Source organism: Sminthopsis crassicaudata, chromosome 6 (genome assembly GCF_048593235.1).
Source record: "Sminthopsis crassicaudata isolate SCR6 chromosome 6, ASM4859323v1, whole genome shotgun sequence".
Lineage (NCBI taxonomy): Eukaryota > Metazoa > Chordata > Mammalia > Dasyuromorphia > Dasyuridae > Sminthopsis > Sminthopsis crassicaudata.
The window spans coordinates 84,020,810-84,038,508 of NC_133622.1; the positions used below are offsets into that span (position 1 = coordinate 84,020,810).

The 17,699-nt window shown below is 34.7% G+C and overlaps 1 protein-coding gene across 2 annotated transcripts in view; it reads right to left on the bottom strand.

Moving 5' to 3' along the window:
• Positions 1-17,699, bottom strand: part of LOC141547912 (putative ATP-dependent RNA helicase DDX60) — a 115,000-nt gene that overhangs the window by 20,732 nt on the left and 76,569 nt on the right. For both annotated transcript variants that reach the window (XM_074276599.1, XM_074276598.1), the window contains exons 30-33: positions 12,713-12,913; positions 11,119-11,223; positions 8,733-8,874; positions 5,493-5,614 (exon numbers count right to left, since the gene is read on the bottom strand). In XM_074276599.1, the coding sequence (XP_074132700.1) occupies positions 5,493-5,614; positions 8,733-8,874; positions 11,119-11,223; positions 12,713-12,913 (570 nt within the window). The remainder of the gene's footprint in view (positions 1-5,492; positions 5,615-8,732; positions 8,875-11,118; positions 11,224-12,712; positions 12,914-17,699) is intronic.

Consider the following 17,699-nt stretch of genomic DNA (forward strand, 5'->3'; position numbering starts at 1 on the left):
GACTAAAGGTGAAAATACAGTAACAGACACTTTAGTGAGGCAACTTGCTAAAGAAAATGCTAATGAAGTTTGCAAAAGGATTATACTAGGACTATATAGGGATGCTCCTGTAGAGGAGATCATAAGACGCTGTGCCACAGTGGGTACAAATACCTTTTATAGCCAGGCTATGATGCAGACTTCCCAAGATCCCAACATGGGGAAGACAGGGTCCCTTTGGGCAAGGGACTTCCAAAGAGCCTTGTCAATACTTTCAATGTGTTAAAGTAGGGCATCTGAAAGCTCAATGTTGGCATAGAGACAGAGTGAGAAAACAGGGTGGGAGAACAAGACCCAATACCCCATGTCCAAAATGCAACAGAGGACTCCATTGGGCATCAGAGTATAGACTGATTCAGGGAAACGGGATGAGGGGCCCAGCTTCAGGGCCCCAGGCAAAAAACACTTGGGGCATGATGGCAGCCGATGCCACACCCAGAGAGTGCCTAGAAGTCCAATACCCAGACATGACCAATCAGCCAGGAAGCCATCTGAGGGGAGAAAGGGATTACACAATCAATCAGCCAGGAACCAATTTGATGGGAGAAAGAGATTACAATTAGGGAGGATAGAATTGTATGCAGCTGGGACAACTGAGATACCCCCTGGAGAGGTGAAATCTGTTCCTCTCCAGCCTATGGATCCCTTGCCTCCAGGCACAGTAGGCTTGACCATTTCACCTCCTGAAAGTACTTACAAAACAGTGTCCATCCATACACTGATGTGGGAAACTGGGGAATGTGTAGATAATATCCTAGTCACTAACACAGGTAGACAAGGTGTGACTTATCAACTAGGAGAAGTAGTGGCATCAGATTTATTGATACAGACTCCTAAAAAGCAACCAGGTGATAGTCACCCACATTCTAACTCCAAGCAACAAAATCCAGGAATATATTGGACAGCAGCTATGACAGCTGATCAACCTATGCTCACCATCTCTATAAATGGCATACCATTAAAAGGACTGGTAGACACAAGTGCAGATTAGAGGTTCCAATTGGCCCAGTCACTGGCCAAAGATTAAGGCAGACACCTACATGTCTGGGGTAGGAGGATCAATAGCAGCTGAAGTTAGTGCTACCCCTCTGAGATGGATATTTGAAGGCAAAACAGGAGTTTTTACTCCTTTTATAATTGAAAAAATCCCCATCAATCTGTGGGGAAGAGACATTTTACAACAATTAGGGTTTAAAATGAGTACTTTGGTTTTTTAGGCAGGACTGCTGTTGAAGGCCTGCCAACACTTTCACCTGATACTATTCAATGGAAAACTGATATACCAGTGTGGATAGAACAGTGGCCCTTAGATAGCGATAAAATTCAGGCCTTATTAGACATAGTATAGGAGCAACTTGACCAAGGACACTTAACAGCCTTCTCTAAGTCCTTGGAATTCCCCAGTATTTGTTGTAAAAAAAGAAATCTGGAAAATAGAGGATGTTGACTGATTTAAGAAAGGTAAATGAACAGATGGAAACTATGGGAACTCTTCAATCTGGACTTCCACCTCCAGTAGATGTGGTACAAAGAATTGCCACAGCCCAAATAAAATTTGGAGCCTCCAGTATATATCAGCTCTTTAAGGAACTTCAAGAGCAAGTGAGAAAACATCCAGGTAAGATTTATATCTTGCATGTCCACTCTCATAGTGGACTTCCAGGTCCCATTTTTGATGGTAATTCAAAGGCAGATAGCCTTCTAATTATGTTAGCCAATATTCCTTTATTTCAAGAAGTCCAAGAATCTCATTCTAAATATCATCAGACTGCCTGAGTTTTACATTTACAATATGGAATAACAAGAAAAGAAGCTAGGAGCATAGTAAAAGCCTGTACAGCTTGCCTTCCTTTCCACGCTCCTACACTCCCTCCAGGGAAGAACCTTCATGGTTTGAGACCTAATGAAATTTGGCAATGGATGTGACCCATTATAAATCTTTTGGTAGTCTATCTTTTATCCAAGTTGTGGTAGACACCTTTTCAGGATTCACTTTTGCAATGTCAGCAGCAAAAGAGACAGTCCGAGTGGTCACTTAATTCCTTATACAAGCATTACAATTATGCATGTGCCACAAGCAATAAAAACAGACGATGGACCTGCATATACTTTTAAACATTTTGCACACTTTTGTGCACAGTATAAGATTTTACATATCACTGGCATACCTTTTAATCCTCAAGTTCAGGCAATAGTAGAAGAAACAAAGATATTAAAACACTCCTCCAAAAACAAAAGAAAGGGGGAGCCACGGGTAATCCTAGAGAACTTCTAAATTTAGTTCTCTGTACCATTAATTTTTTAATTTTTGACAAAGATGCACTGGCTCCGGCAGATAAGTTTTATAACCTACTAGAAGGGCAGTGTCCAGTGCAAGCAGCTCCATTATCCTTAGATAATCACCATGTCATGTGGAGAGACCCAGACAGTGGTGAATGGAAGGGATCAGATAGGTTAACTGATTGGGGGTGAGGGTTTGCTTGTATCTCTACAGATGGAGAAGGAATCAGATGGGTGCCAATGAGCCGCATTCATCTTGTCCATCAGAGAGAGACGGAGCAGACCCTTGAAATGAAGGAGAACCCAAGAAACATCAAATGGTTTTCTTGCTGACTGTACCCACCACTGAAAGAGCCTGGCAGTTATGGCGTTTAACTCATGGACATCAAAAATTGTTGGGCTTCAAAACCCTTAGAAATCATTGGATTCTCTGAGACATGATAAGACTGTTGTAGGACTTCAAAACATGTAGGAATTATTGGATTCCCTAACATATAAAAAGACTTGCAGGACTTCAAAAACTTGTGGGGATCATTGGATTCTCTGACATGTGAACCAATGGACTGGTTTTGGACTATTTCTTGGTTGCTGAAGAAGGCCTATGTGTGACTGATGTCTACATATCCTCCTTCTAGGACTTCTGGAAATCTTTTACAAGACCATGTTGATTTATATTGTTTGTTATATTACTATTTGCATGTACAATTCATGTTTGTTACACCACATTAAACCTGCACTAATTGTGGGGAGAGTCATCACTAATAGCCTGTGTGCTATTGCTATGTGCTTGTGTAATACCTCCCATGCTGATGGGTTTGTGCATATCTGTCTCGAATAAGATCCTTCAGCCCAGAAACCCGCTAGCAATCTCCACTTCCTTTTGGTGCTTTTCATCTCCCTTCCTGAGATGTCAGGGAGGGTGTGATTATCTCCTTTTTAGTGCTTTCATCTCCCTTCCCGAGAAGTTGAGGGGGCATGATCACCTCCTTTTTGGGTTTCTCATCTCCCTGAGAAGTCAGGGATGGTGTGACCACCTGTGTTCTAAAACAAAAGAAAGTGGGAGATGTAAAGGGCTAGAACTGAGCAGATGCAAGGTAACCTAGCATTTAAGGCTAATTGGTACAATTGGATAATTCTCTATTAACATATGCTTGGAGAATGACCCTGCCCAACTATTCTGTGCTGGATCTGTGGGTGTAGACAAAGAAAGAAAAAAGAGAGATGAGAAGGTGGGATAGGACAGGCAGGATCATTCTTTTGGGGGTGGAGAGGAAGGAGGTGTGGAGATTGCTAGATCTAATCCCCTGATAGCAACCCCAAAAGACCAAGAATAAAGACTTTTGCTTATCCTAACTCCAGCTAATTCTAAGATATCCAGGGTCACAACACTTTACAAACATATGATGTCAAACAAATAATTTCCTAAATTGGCCATGTCCAAATACACCCATGCATATACATAAATGTCTATGTGTGGCATATGTATTTATGTATGTGTACACTTGAGTTTGTACTTTGAGTCCATCACTTCTTTATCTGTAGGTGAACAGCATGTTTTATTATTATTCCTCTGGAATTTGTGATTGGTTATTGGGTTGATCAAAGTTCTTAAGTCTTTCAGGTTTGTTTGTCTTTATAATACTGCTGTTGTTGTATAAATTGTTTCTCTGGTTCTATTCACTCCACTTTCTGTCGGTTCATTTTAGCCTTCTCAGGTTTTTCTGAAACCATATTCTTATTTCTTACATCAAGATAGTATTTCATCATATTCACAAACATAATTTTTTCAATCCTTTCTAATTGATGGACACAACCCCAGTTTCCAATTCTTTGGTCAACACAAAGAGTTGGCATAAATTTTATTGTACATAATTTACATCCTTTTATCTTTGAGATTTGGACATAGTAATAACAATGTTGGTCAAAGACAGTTTAATAGATGATAAAAGTTCCAAATTGCTTTGCAGAATGAGTGAACTAGTTCATTGTTCCACCAAAGGAAAATTTATGACATTCAGCATTAGTTATTTTTCCTTTTTGTCAACTTTGCCAGTCTAGTAGACATTAGGAGGGTCTGTATTGTTTTAATTTGTATATCTCTAATTATTGGTGATTTCGATTTTTATATGATTACTGATGAGTTGGAGGTTTTTCCCCTGAAAATTCCCTATTCAAATCCTTCGACTATCAACTGAAGAATGGTTATTATTATTATAAAGTTGAATCCATTATATATAATGTATATGTATATATGTGTGTGTGTGTGTATTAGAATATACTTTCATCAAAGAAAATTGCTACAAAGATTTCCCTTTCTCAATTTACTAATGTTCTTCTAATTTTAGTTGAATTATGCTTTTTAATTTTATTTAATCAAACTATCCATTTTACCTCTTGCAAACTTCTCTACATATTGTTCAGTTAGGAACTTTTCCTCTATCTAAAACTCTGACAAGGATTCTCTTCCATCTTCTTCTAATCTATTTATTATATCATCTATTAGGTCCTCATCATGATGCACATCAAGAAACATTTGTATCTTGTGTTGCTATACAATATAAGATATAACTCTAGTGTCTGACAAACTACTTTCCACTTTTTCCAAACAATTTTTTCAAATGGTAAATTTTTGCCCCAGTAGATGAGATCTTTGTGTTTGTCAAATACTTCACTAGTGCAGTCTTTTGTTTTTATATTGTGTACCTAATTTGATCCACTAATCAAACTTGATATGTTGTTCTAATGATTATGATGTTAAAGTATAGTTAGTGATCTCAAGATGAGTTTTATTATTTTTCTTGTTGTACAATGTGACCCTTTGATAGTTTGATTGGTCTTAAATTAAATAAGCAAATTTAGGTAATATTGTCAAAATAAGCCATGAATTCTTGGTATAAATCCAAATTGGTCATACCAAATAAAATTTTGATACATAACGTAATCTCCTTAACATTTTATTTGAAAATTTTGAATCAATATTCAATAGAAATATTGGTCTATAGTTTTCTTTTTCTGTTTTGACTCTTCCTGATTTAGGTGTCAACATCATGGCAAATAAATAAAATGTCTCTTATTTTTAAAAGTTCTATAATAGTAAGATTTTTGATCATCAGGTATATTTAATCACACTTAGAATTAATCCTTATAATGTCAAAATCAACTTTGAGCCATACCTTGGATTGATAAAACTTTAAATTGCTATCTAGAAGCTTTGCTGGAACGTACACTCTTCCAAACAGATTTGCCAATACTAATATAAGTTTTTCCATCACATCTTGAGAAAAGTGTTTTGAGCCTATACAAAGTAAAAATGGGTAGTTAGAAAGATACCTACTTACATAATAGGATTATGTAAAGTCCTGTCATCTCTCAGTTAATTCAAAATTAATAATTAATAATTAATTAATAATTAAAATTATTCTCAGTTTAATTTAAAATTAAATTATGTGCTTTTTCCAGAGGTCTCTTTAAAATTCCTAATTATTTAGCTTGATTTTCATTGTAGTATACAAATAAGTTTCAAACATCTCCCTGCCACTGTGCTTTGTAAATTTGTCCCAAAAATTAATCAACAACATATTTGAGCACTGAATGTGTCCAAGGAGGAGAAATGTAATCTCTGCCCTATAAAAGTTTCATTCCAGTCAGATTAGCAGTCACTGTGCAATAGTGAATAAAGATCTGTCCTCAAAAGCAGGAAGAACTGGGTTCAATACTCACTTCCATTATATACTGGTTCTGAGACCCTGAACAAGTAATTAAATCTCTCAGTATTGTAGATAAAATCATATACCATTCTCCATTACTGAAGAAATTTCCTCCCTATTAACTCCCTAGATCAATGAAATCACAGCTTTGGGGTGAAAAATGATAGAATCAGCATATTTGGAGAGAAAGAAACAGACAGACAGACAGAGACAGAGAGAGACAGAGACAGAGATAGAGAGAGGCAAAGATATCAGTAAACTTAGAACTGGATGGAAAAATCTAGTCCAACCCTCTATGAGGAAGCTGAGACCCAAAGAGTTAAATGAATTGCCCAAATTCCAATAGATAGAAATGGCAAAGCCAAGATTTGAACCAAGCACACTTTAGTTCAAATCCAGCTACTCTTTTGCATTATAAATACAAAAAATAAAAATAGCATGGCAAAGTCTTAGCTATTCATCCATAAACCAGCTTATCTACAATCCATAGGCTACCAGAATAACATTGGTCCCTAAATTTATTTTCCCATTCCACCAAAAGAAATATATTAGATAGTATGGTGGGGGGGAGGAGAATCCCCTGCAATCAGTAACAAAACACCCATCCTAAAATTGCAGCCATTCACTGGTGAGTTTTCTGCTCAAAAGAAAAGGATTAATTAACTGATGAGTGTTATAGAACATCGGGAGACAGACAGACAGACAGAAAGTCAAAGAGAGACAGAGAAAGAGAGAGAGAGAAACAAAAAGAGAAAGAGAGAATGAAGGAAGGAAGGAGGGAGAGAGAGAGACAGAGACAGAGAGAAGTGCAATTGTTAAAAGACCAAAAGGACTGCCTGCATATTGGATAGATCCTTTAATGAACAGACCCAGACAAGGACTACCCAGGAGGAAAGCTATTATCCATAGTGGTAGAAAGAATACTGTCATACACACTTATTTAACTGAATTGATCTATATTAAATTGAATTTGTAAAATCAGAGCTCCATGGATGTACTGAAATATTTTCTAGTTAGTAAGAATTTTTATTTTATGTATTTAATATTAATTCTTTACATGTTGACTTAGTAGTTAAGTCAATACTTATCAATAATCTTATATGCTTTAGATATGGAATATGGAAAATGAGACATAGGTTTTAGGCTCAGAAGGCAAGCAAGATTTAAGATAAAGTACTAATTTTCTTAGGAATTTACACAGCCCAACTATCTACACCAGCCAAATCAACTAAGCGCTCTCTCTCTCTCTCTCTCTCTCTCTCTCTCTCTCTCTCTCTCTCTCTCTCTCTCTCTCTCTCTCTCTCCCTCTCTCTCTCTGTCTCTCTCTCTCTCATTATCCATCTCTATCACAGATCTTAGCATCTTCAAATGCTCCAAGCTCTATTTTTATACTTTAAATTTGATTTTTAAAATAAATTTAATTCAATTCATTAAGAGTTTAATAAGTGTCTACTATAGTAAAAAACATTGTGGGATACAATGCAAAACAAAGAGGCCCAATAGTAGAAGACCAGTATGTGGAAAAAGTCTTGCTATGTGGGGCAGTAGAAAAAGGGCTAAATTTATAATAGAGAACTTTAATTCATGTATTGGAAGTAGAAATCCAAATTCTCTTCCTTGTTTCCTATGTAACTGGGCCAAATCATTCTAATTCTCTGCTCCTTGGATTCTTTATCTATAAAATAGGAGGGGGTTATATGACCTCTAAGATCTGATTCTATGATTAGATGTACATAGATAAATAAGTAGAAACAAATGCTAAGAAGGAGCTAAAAACTTGAAAGATCATGAAAATTTTCCCATAGGATATGAAATCTGAACTGAGTGTTGAAAGAAACTCAAAATTCTAATAAATTATTGAAAAACTTGGTCTCCATCATTTACCTATCTATTATCTATCTGTCTATCTCCCTATCTATCTACTCATCCATCATCCATCTGTCATCTGTCTAACTACCTATCTAACTGTCTATCTAAAACACAGGCCAGAAGCAAAGTGTGAAGAGTTTTACATGGCAAACTAAGATATTTGTATTTTATCCTAGACAAAAATGAATCACTGAACATTTTTGAGTGACAATTGGATATTTAGGAATATGTTTTAAGAATATGATCTTGGCAGACATATGGAAGATGAATTAGTGAGTAAAGAGGTGATAAGGATCTGAGCCAGGATGATAGTATGATAGTGAAAAGAAGATCATCAGAGATGCTATGGAAATAGAATTGAGATACTTGGCAACTGTTTGGAAATGTGGTAGTAAGAGAAAGGGGAGTACTAAGTATTTGTTAAGAAGTTAATTTAGCTGTCACTGGTAGTAGAGATTGTTTTATTCTTTGTATTTATACTTCAATGCTGGGAAACAGTAGTTTATTATAGTGTCCTCTTAATTATCTTGCTATGAGTCCCTTCATTCACCAATTCATCTTCCATACAGTGGCCAAAATCATATTCCTAAAGCACATGTCTGATTGTCACTCAAAAACTTTTAGCAATTCTTTATTGCCCTTATGATAAAATACAAACCTCACTTTGGCATGTAAAATCCTTTACAAGTTGCTGTCAGCCTGTGTAATAGATAGATAGGCAGGTAGGCAGACAGTAGGAATTTAATGAATACTGATTGATTATTTATTAATTTTGCCATCTACTTTTGGTACAAGTAAATTCAGTAATACTTCTAGATAAGTGAAATGCAAGATTACCTTTTTTAGTTGGTTGACATAGATTATGGAACAGGCCTTTTTTAAGGAAACCGACGAACAGAAAATTAGAAGGTTCTTGATAAAACAAATGTGAGACAAGTCCAGCAAAACCAATTGGATTTCCTTCACAGTCTAAATATCCCTGTGAAGTTAAAATAATTTATGAATTTTCTTTAAAATTCATAACTTCATGAATGTGTATAAATTTAACAGCAATCTTAACATCTCCATAGCTCTTAATTGTTACAAAAAGAAAAGCTAATTTCTAGGATGTTAGGTACATACCATTAATTTTTCCCCTCTTCAAATTCAATAAACACTGACTAAAGGTCTACTGTGTGCAAAGTATATTTATAAAATAATTAATATATCCAAAACCTTTTGAACAAATATGGTAAGCCAAATCCTAGGTATCATCAGGAAACCCAAAACATAAGACTAATCTTTTTATTCTTTATTTTTTGGTATAGATCTGGAAATCTATTACTGCAGAAAAGAACTTCCAGTATGGAAACTCTCTTTTTTAATGCAGATCAGCAGCTTGTCTATAATCTATAATCTTATTGAGTTTTCTGAAACACAAAAGTGAGTCACTAATTCTATTGCCACATAGTTGGTTAAGTATTAGCTATAGAACTTGACCCTTAGTCACTCCAACATCTACTATCCCATATTGCTTCTGCACTTATCCATCTGGTGATAAATATATCAGTTTCATGTTTAATATATTATCATTTTATAATTTTAATTTTTTCAATGAAACCTTACCAATTTTTTCATTGATACAATTAAGTCTAAAGAAAATAATAAGTCCAACTGTTGAATATAGTTGAATAACTTCCCAGCTATATAAAAATGATTAAGCAATTTTCATTCCAATAAATTTCCAAATAAAAATCAAATAATCATTTGGATATTTCATGTAATGCACCATTTCTAAAACTTCCAATGTTGGCCCTGAAAATGATATCTCAGTCATGTCTTGGTTTGGTTCTAAGTCACCATAAATCCTGTCCACTAGAGTTCCAGTTTAACTTCTGTCTTGGGGGGCATCTGAAAAATTATTTCAGTTTTGTGTGTAATTGGAATTACATTGGATGCAATTAAGAACTCTGATTCAATTCCAAGACCACTTAAACCATATTCCAGCTTAAGTAGACAATACAGTCTTTGAGAGGACAATATCAAAAGCTTTAAGTGATAAATTGAAGACTGCACATTAAACATGGTATTTTAAGTGGAAAGGGACCATAAGCATCTCTGTATTTTGCCTTGCTCTGAGAAGGATCTAAACTGGAGTACATCCAAAAAGGGATAACCAATAATGGTAAAGGCCCTTTAGTCTGCAAAATGGAAGCAGAGATATTCAGGCTAGAGAAAGTTCTGGGAGACATAACAGCTCGCTGAAACTAATTTAGTAGCATTCTTACACTCAATCTGCTTGTCTTTCAAGAGAATAACTTAGAACAATAGGAACAAATTGTTTTAAAAAAGGTAAGTTTAGACTTGATATTAGAAAAACTTTCCTATTGATTAGAACAGATTCAAAATGGAATTAGCTGCTCCAACAGGTGGTTGGGTGAGTTTCCACTCATTGAAAGTTTTTAACTAAGTGGAAACTAGTAAAACCAGTTATTGGGACTGCTATTGTGAGAACTCTTTTTCAAAGATAAGTTGGATTAAATGGTTGATGATATCCTTTCCAATTCTAAAACTCAATAAGCTATGTGATCAAATAAACCAACAACTTCATTTTATCAATAAGAAATCAGAGCACAAGATGTAAAATGATTTATCCAAGATGACAAGGCAAATAATTCAAACAAAAAATCTCACTACAATGTTCTTTCCACCAAAGCTAGCATAAGCTTTGGGGTAGATAATAACTATGAGTGTGAGGAAGTGACTAGGAATGCTCCAAATGCCAAGATTTGGATTTTGTGATCCACTATCATATGTTGTTTTGGTGCAATATTCAAGAGCTTTGTGGGAAGTTCTAGAATACTATAGAATCATATGGAAGATATAGTGCTAAAGAGGCAAGAACTCTGGTGTGGCAGCCAGAATTCTTGGACTCCACACCCATCTCTTCCATTAGCTACATATATAATCTCAAGCAATTCATCTTACTTCTCTGTGCTAAAATAAGACAGTTTTAGAAATCTAAAAGTGTCCTTCCTGACCTAAAATTCCATGATTTTAGTGAGCAGGCATGGGACAAATGCAAAAACAAACATCCCCTTTTTTTTTTTTTTTTTTTGGTTGATTAGTTTTCAGTATGAACTCTCAAGGAACAGCTTTCCGAAAGCTTTAATTGAATTGGCACCTGACAGAAAGCTCTAACATTAGCAATCAAGTTTCAAAGAAATTCAAATGAGAACTATACCTCTTTCACAAGAAATTGCATTGAAAATAAAAAATATAGCTTCAGCATCTCCTGGATTCTGGGATTTTTGAAGGACATCAGTGAATGAGTTAGCACAGAAAGCACCTTTAAAGAAAAAAAAATTATTTGAGTTAATTAACTTTGAGTTAATTAGCAGGTATGAAAGACATTAGTAAATAAAATACCACAAAGATGAATATTTTGTGAAAGAGTGAAATCCCACTGGAATACATATTTAGTCATCCACCATGGCTGCTTACAAATACATTAAACAAAACTGGGATGAGTATTGTAAAAGACATTGAATTTCATAAAGAAAAACACAGAAACATGCATAAACTGATACAAAGTAGAGTAAACTGGTCCAAGAAAACAATAAGCTCAGTGCAGGTTGAAGCTATTTAAAATTTTGGGAACACTTTGAGTGTTTACATAGTGGTTTTAATATGTAAATGAAAAAAAGAATCACAGAATAATAATAAAAATGAATGTTTCTAAATTACAAAGAGTAAACTTGATCATAAAAAAATATGAAAAAGGAAGAAGGAAGGGAGGAAAGAAGGGAAAAAGGAAGAAAGGGAGAGAGGGAGGGATAGAGGGAGGGAAGAACAGAGGGAAGGAAGAAGGGAGGAAGGAAGGAACAAAGAAAGGAAGAAAGGAAGGAAGGAAGGAAAGAAGGAAGGAAGGAAAAAAGGAAGGGAAAGTAGGAGGAAATAATAATAACAGAGGGAAGTTATGAGGTTAATGGGTATAGAAATGATGGTTTAATCCATGAAAATTAATGATATTACCAAGTGAAATATTATATAGGGAAAAGAGAGGAGAGTCTAGTACAGTCTTACAGGAAAGCTATGGATAGTGGGGTATGGTATGAAGGCAGAGGAAAGACTGAGAAGGAAACAGGTAGAAGGAGAGTCCCAGTGTTACAAAAACCCAGAGAGAAGAGCATATTAAGGAGAAGAGAATGATCAACAGTGTTAGACTGCTGAGAGGTAAAGAAGTCTGAGAACTGAGATGTTATTTGGCAATTTAGATGTCATTGGTAACTTTGGAGAGGCCATTTTCTGTTGTGATCAAGTTGGAAGTTATGCTATAGATTTCAGCGTTTTGTTCTGGTATTACTTTGTATTTACATCCAACTTTTTCTTTACAACAAGAGAGAGTTCAATTTGGCATGGAAAGAGTGTGAAAAGAGGAGATATCAGGAAGACTGTGATGTAAAAATAAAAGACATCAATACAACTTTTTTTTTTGGGGGGGGGCAAAGCAGTCAGAGTTAAGTGACTTGTCCAGGGTCACACATCTAGTGTTAAGTGTCTGAGGACACATTTGAATTCAAGTCTTCCTGACTCCAGAGCTGGTGCTCTATTCACTGTATCATATAGTTGCCTTAATACAACTTGTTTTTCAATAAAATTTCCACAATATGTATGTCATTCAAGATATGGGACTCTAATGAGGAACTATAGAAATGTTTGAGTTCTCTCAGATTGAATTGAGAGGATAACCAATCAGGTTGTTAATTAACTAATAATAATTAATTAACAATCAGGTTAATAATGAAGAAAGGAGCATTAGTTATCAACCATATCACCTTTGCATTAGCATCTGGGACATTGTCTGCTTTGGAAGCCAATAACATGAGCCTTAGGACTAGGCTCATGCCAAAGGGGAATTGGCCTTTCAGTTCCGGTACATTGGATTTAATAAGCTTTTCTATTTTCGGTAATGGAATATCAAAGAAAAACACATTTCCCAAAAAGTCTTGACCTCGTCTTCCTGCACGTCCAGACATCTAGAAAAGAAAAAGCATAATGTAAAACTTGCCCAGGTAATATTTTAGGAGGATGGTAAATCTGTTATGTGATATTAATTTTCTTGGTAAATTATATATTTGTAAATATGTTGATGCAACAAAGATCATGTTAAACTAGGCAGCACTTTGTGAAAAGACACCCATAGCTAAGGAAAAGTAGAAATTTGTGATAATTATTTATCCATTCTAAAAACTGATTAAGCTCTTACTAAATCCACAGCATTACTCAGGGATTAAAAAGGAAAAAATATTAGCCTCTGCAGACCATCCAAACACTTACCCTCTAATAAAAAAGGCTAAACACAAACAACTAACTATAATATAAGACAGAATATAAGTGCCAAAGGAGATTCGGAAAAGTACTAGGACAGATGTTTCTTTATTACAGGTAACTTATAAATGGGGGCATTCCTCCCTACTAATGTTAAGTCTACTTCTCTGCAACCTAAAGTCCTAAAGAGTTACCTAGAGGATTAAGAGATTGAGTGACATATCCAGGATCTCAAAACTCAGATCATCCTATTTTTAAACTCAGCTTTTTCTCTACCATGCAACTCTGTTGTGATAGCCATAATTAGAGGGGATTATAAAAATGACTCTACTATCTATATTTCCCCCTAAAAATGAGCTTACAATTTCATTAGGTCTCCAATACGCATGGAGAACTTAAAAATCAATATACTAACACTGAAATTCAAATTCTACATGAATCCAGTGGAAAATAAAATGAGGGCATGACCTATAAAGATTAATTTCAGGAAAACTATTTAGGGAAGTAAGTATAAAATCAAGGTTTTACAAAAATAATTCCCAGAGATTTTAAGAAATAATTCCTAGCAAAGAAGTTAGGGCATTCTAAGCCAAAATAAAAGCACTGGCAAATGCACATATGACCAACATGATAGCAGATCAGAAAGGGATGGATATAAAAAGAATTACAACTTGCATCTATGCACTATGAAGTTTATAAAGCAACTATATAGGGCTACATAGGTATATAACACAATATATATAGTTATATAACACAATTATAGTTTTATAAAACAATTCCTTTATAAGCACTCTGTAAAGTTGTCAAACAAGAATTATTGTACTATTTTTTCTCATAGGTGATGCTCCATGATCCCATTTTGAGGGTTTTCATGGCAGAGATACTGGAGTGGTTTGCCATCTCCCTTTTGTCATTTTAGAGATGAGGAATTTAAAAATTTTTTTTTAAATTAATTTTATAATTATAGCATTTTTGACAGTACAAATGCATAGGTAATTTTTTACAGCATTATCCCTTGTACTCCTTCTGTCCTGAATTTTTCCCCTCCTTCCCTCCACCCCCTCTGCTAGATGGCAGGCATTCCCATACATATTAAATATGTTACAGTATATCCTAGGTACAATATATGTGTGCAGAACCGAATTTTGTTGTTGTTGTTGCTGTTGCAAAGGAAGAATTGGATTCGGAAGGTAAAAATAACCTGGGGAGAAAAACAAAAAATGCTAACAGTTTATACTCATTTCCCAGTGTTCCTTCTCTGGGTGTAGCTGATTCTGTCCATCATTGATGAATTGGAATTGGATTAGCTCTTTATGTTGAAGATATCCAATTCCATCAGAATACATCCTCATATAGTTGTTGAAGTATATAATGATCTCCTAGTTCTGCTCATTTCACTCAGCATCAGTTCATGTAAGTCTCTCCAAGCCTCTCTGTATTCATCCTGCTGGTCATTTCTTACAGAACAATAATATTCCATAACATTCATGTACCATAATTTGCCCAACCATTCTCCAATTGATGGGCATTCATTCATTTTCCAGTTTCTAGCCTCTACAAAAAGGGCTGCCACAAACATTTTGGCACATACAGGTCCCTTTCTCAACTTTAGTATTTCCTTGGGATCTAAGCCCAGTAGTAGCACTGCTGGGTCAAAGGGTATGCACAGTTTGATAACTTTTGGGAATAATTCCAGATTGTTCTTCAGAATGGTTGGATTCTTTCATAACTCCACCAATAATGCATCAGTGTCTCAGTTTTCCCACATCCCCTCCAACATTCATCATTATTTATTCCTGTCATCTTAGCCAATCTGATAAGTGTGTAGTGGTATCTAAGAGTCGTCTTAATTTGCATTTCTCTGATCAATAGTGATTTGGAACACTCTTTCATATGAGTGGAAATAGTTTCAATTTCATCATCTGAAAATTGTCTATTCATATCATTTGACCATTTATCAATTGGAGAATGGCTTGATTTCTTATAAATTAGAGTCAATTCTCTGTATATTTTTGAGATGAGGCCTTTATCAGAACCTTTAACTGCAAAAATGTTTTCCCAATTTGTTATTTCCCTTCTAATCTTGTTTGCATTAGTTTTGTTTGTACAAAAGCTTTTTAATTTGATGTAATCAAAATTTTCTATTTTGTGATCAATAATGATCTCTAGTTCTCCTTTGGACACAAATTCCTTCCTCCTCCACAAGTCTGAGAGGTAAACTATCCTATGTTCCTCTAATTTATTTATAATCTCATTCTTTATGCCTAAATCATGGACTCATTTTGATCTTATCTTACTATGTGGTGTTAAGTGTGGGTCCATGCCTAGTTTCTGCCATACTAATTTCCAGTTTTGCCAGCAGTTTTTGTCAAATAATGAATTCTTATCCCAAAAGTTGGGATCTTTCGGTTTGTCAAACACTAGATTGCTATTTTTATTCACTATCTTGTCCTGTGAACCTAACCTATGCCACTGATCAACTAGTCTACTTCTTAGCCAATACCAAATGGTTTTGGTGACTGCTGCTTTATAATGTAGTTCTAGATCAGGTATAGCTAGGCCACCTTCATTTGATTTTTTTTTTTCATTACTTTCTTCAAATTCTTGATCTTTTGTTCTTCCATATGAATTTTGTTGTTATTTTTTTCTAGGTCATTAAAATAGTTTCTTGGGAGTCTGATTGGTATAGCACTAAATAAATAGAGTAGTTTAGGGAGTATTGCCATCTTGATTATATTCACTCAGCCTATCCAAGAGCACTTAATGTCTTTTAAATCTGACTTTATTTTTGTGGCAAGTGTTTTGTAATTTTGCTCATATAATTCCTGACTTTCCTTTGGTAGATATATTCCCAAATATTTCATACTATTGACCGTTATTTTGAATGGAATTTCTCTTTGTATCTTTTGCTTTTGGATTGTGTTGGTAATGTATAAAAATGCTGAGGATTTATGTGGATTTATTTTGTATCCTGCAACTTTGCTAAAGTTCCAAATTATTTTTAATAGCTTTTTAGCAGAGTCTTTGGGGTTCTCTAAGTATACCATCATGTCATCTGCAAAGAGTGATAGTTTGATTTCCTCATTACCTACTCTAATTCCTTGAATCTCTTTCTCAGCTCTTATTGCCAAGGCTAGTATTTCTAATACAATATTGAATAATAATGGTGATAGTGGGCAACCTTGTTTCACTCCTGATCTTACTGGGAAAGGTTCCAGTTTATCATATTACATATGATGTTTACTGACAGTTTTAAATATATGCTCCTGACTATTTTAAGGAATAGTCCATTCATTCCTATACTCTCAAGTGTTTTTAGTAGGAATGGATGTTGGATTTTATCAAATGCTTTTTCTGCATCTATTGAGATGATCATATGGTTTTTGTTAATTTGGTTATTGATATAGTCGATTATGCTAATAGTTTTCCTAATATTGAACCAGCCCTGCAATCCTGGTATAAATCCCACTTGGTCATAGTGTATTATCCTGGGAATGATTTTTTGTAGTCTTTTTGCTAATATTTTGTTTAAGATTTTAGCATCAATATTCATTAGGAAGATTGGTCTATAATTTTCTTTCTCAGTTTTCAGCCTACCTAGTTTAGGTATCAGTACCATGTCTGTGTCATAAAAGGAATTTGGTAGGACTCCTTCAATCCCTATTTTTTCAAATAGTTTATATAGCATTAGAGTTCACATGTAAATCCATCTGGTCCTGGGGATTTTTTCTTAGGGAGTTGGTTAAGAGCTTGTTCTATTTCTTTTTCTGAAATGGGACTATTTAGATTATTTACTTCTTCCTCTGTTAATCTGGGCAAGCTATATTTTTGAAGATATTTTTCCATTTCATTTAAGTTATCGAATTTATTGGCATAAAGTTGGGCAAAGTAGCTCCTAACTATTCTTCTAATTTCCTCTTCATTAGTGGTGATTTCTCCCTTTTACTTTTTAAGACTAACAATTTGCTTTTCCTCTTTCCTTTTTTTAATCAGATTTACTAAGGGTTTGTCTATTTTGTTGGTTTTTTCATAGAACCAACTCTTAGTTTTATTAATTAATTCAATAGTTTTTTTTTTTTACTTTCAATTTTATTAATCTCACCTTTTATTTTTAGAATTTCAAGTTTTGTGTTTGTCTGGGGGTTTTTAATTTGTTCCTTTTCTAGCATTTTTAGTTGTAAGCCCAATTCGTTGACCTTCTCCTTCTCTATTTTATGCAAGTAGGCCTCTAGAGATATAAAACTTCCCCTTATAACTGCTTTGGCTGTATCCCACACATTTTGGTATGATATCTCATTATTGTCATTTTCTTGGGTGTAGTTATTAATTATGTCTATGATTTGCTGTTTCACCCAATCATTCTTTAGTATGAGATTATTTATTCTAATTATTTTGGTCTATTTTCCCTTTTTTTTAAATGTAATTTTCATTGCATTGTGGTCTGAAAAGGATGCATTTACTATTTCTGCCTTACTGCATCTGATTTTGAGGTTT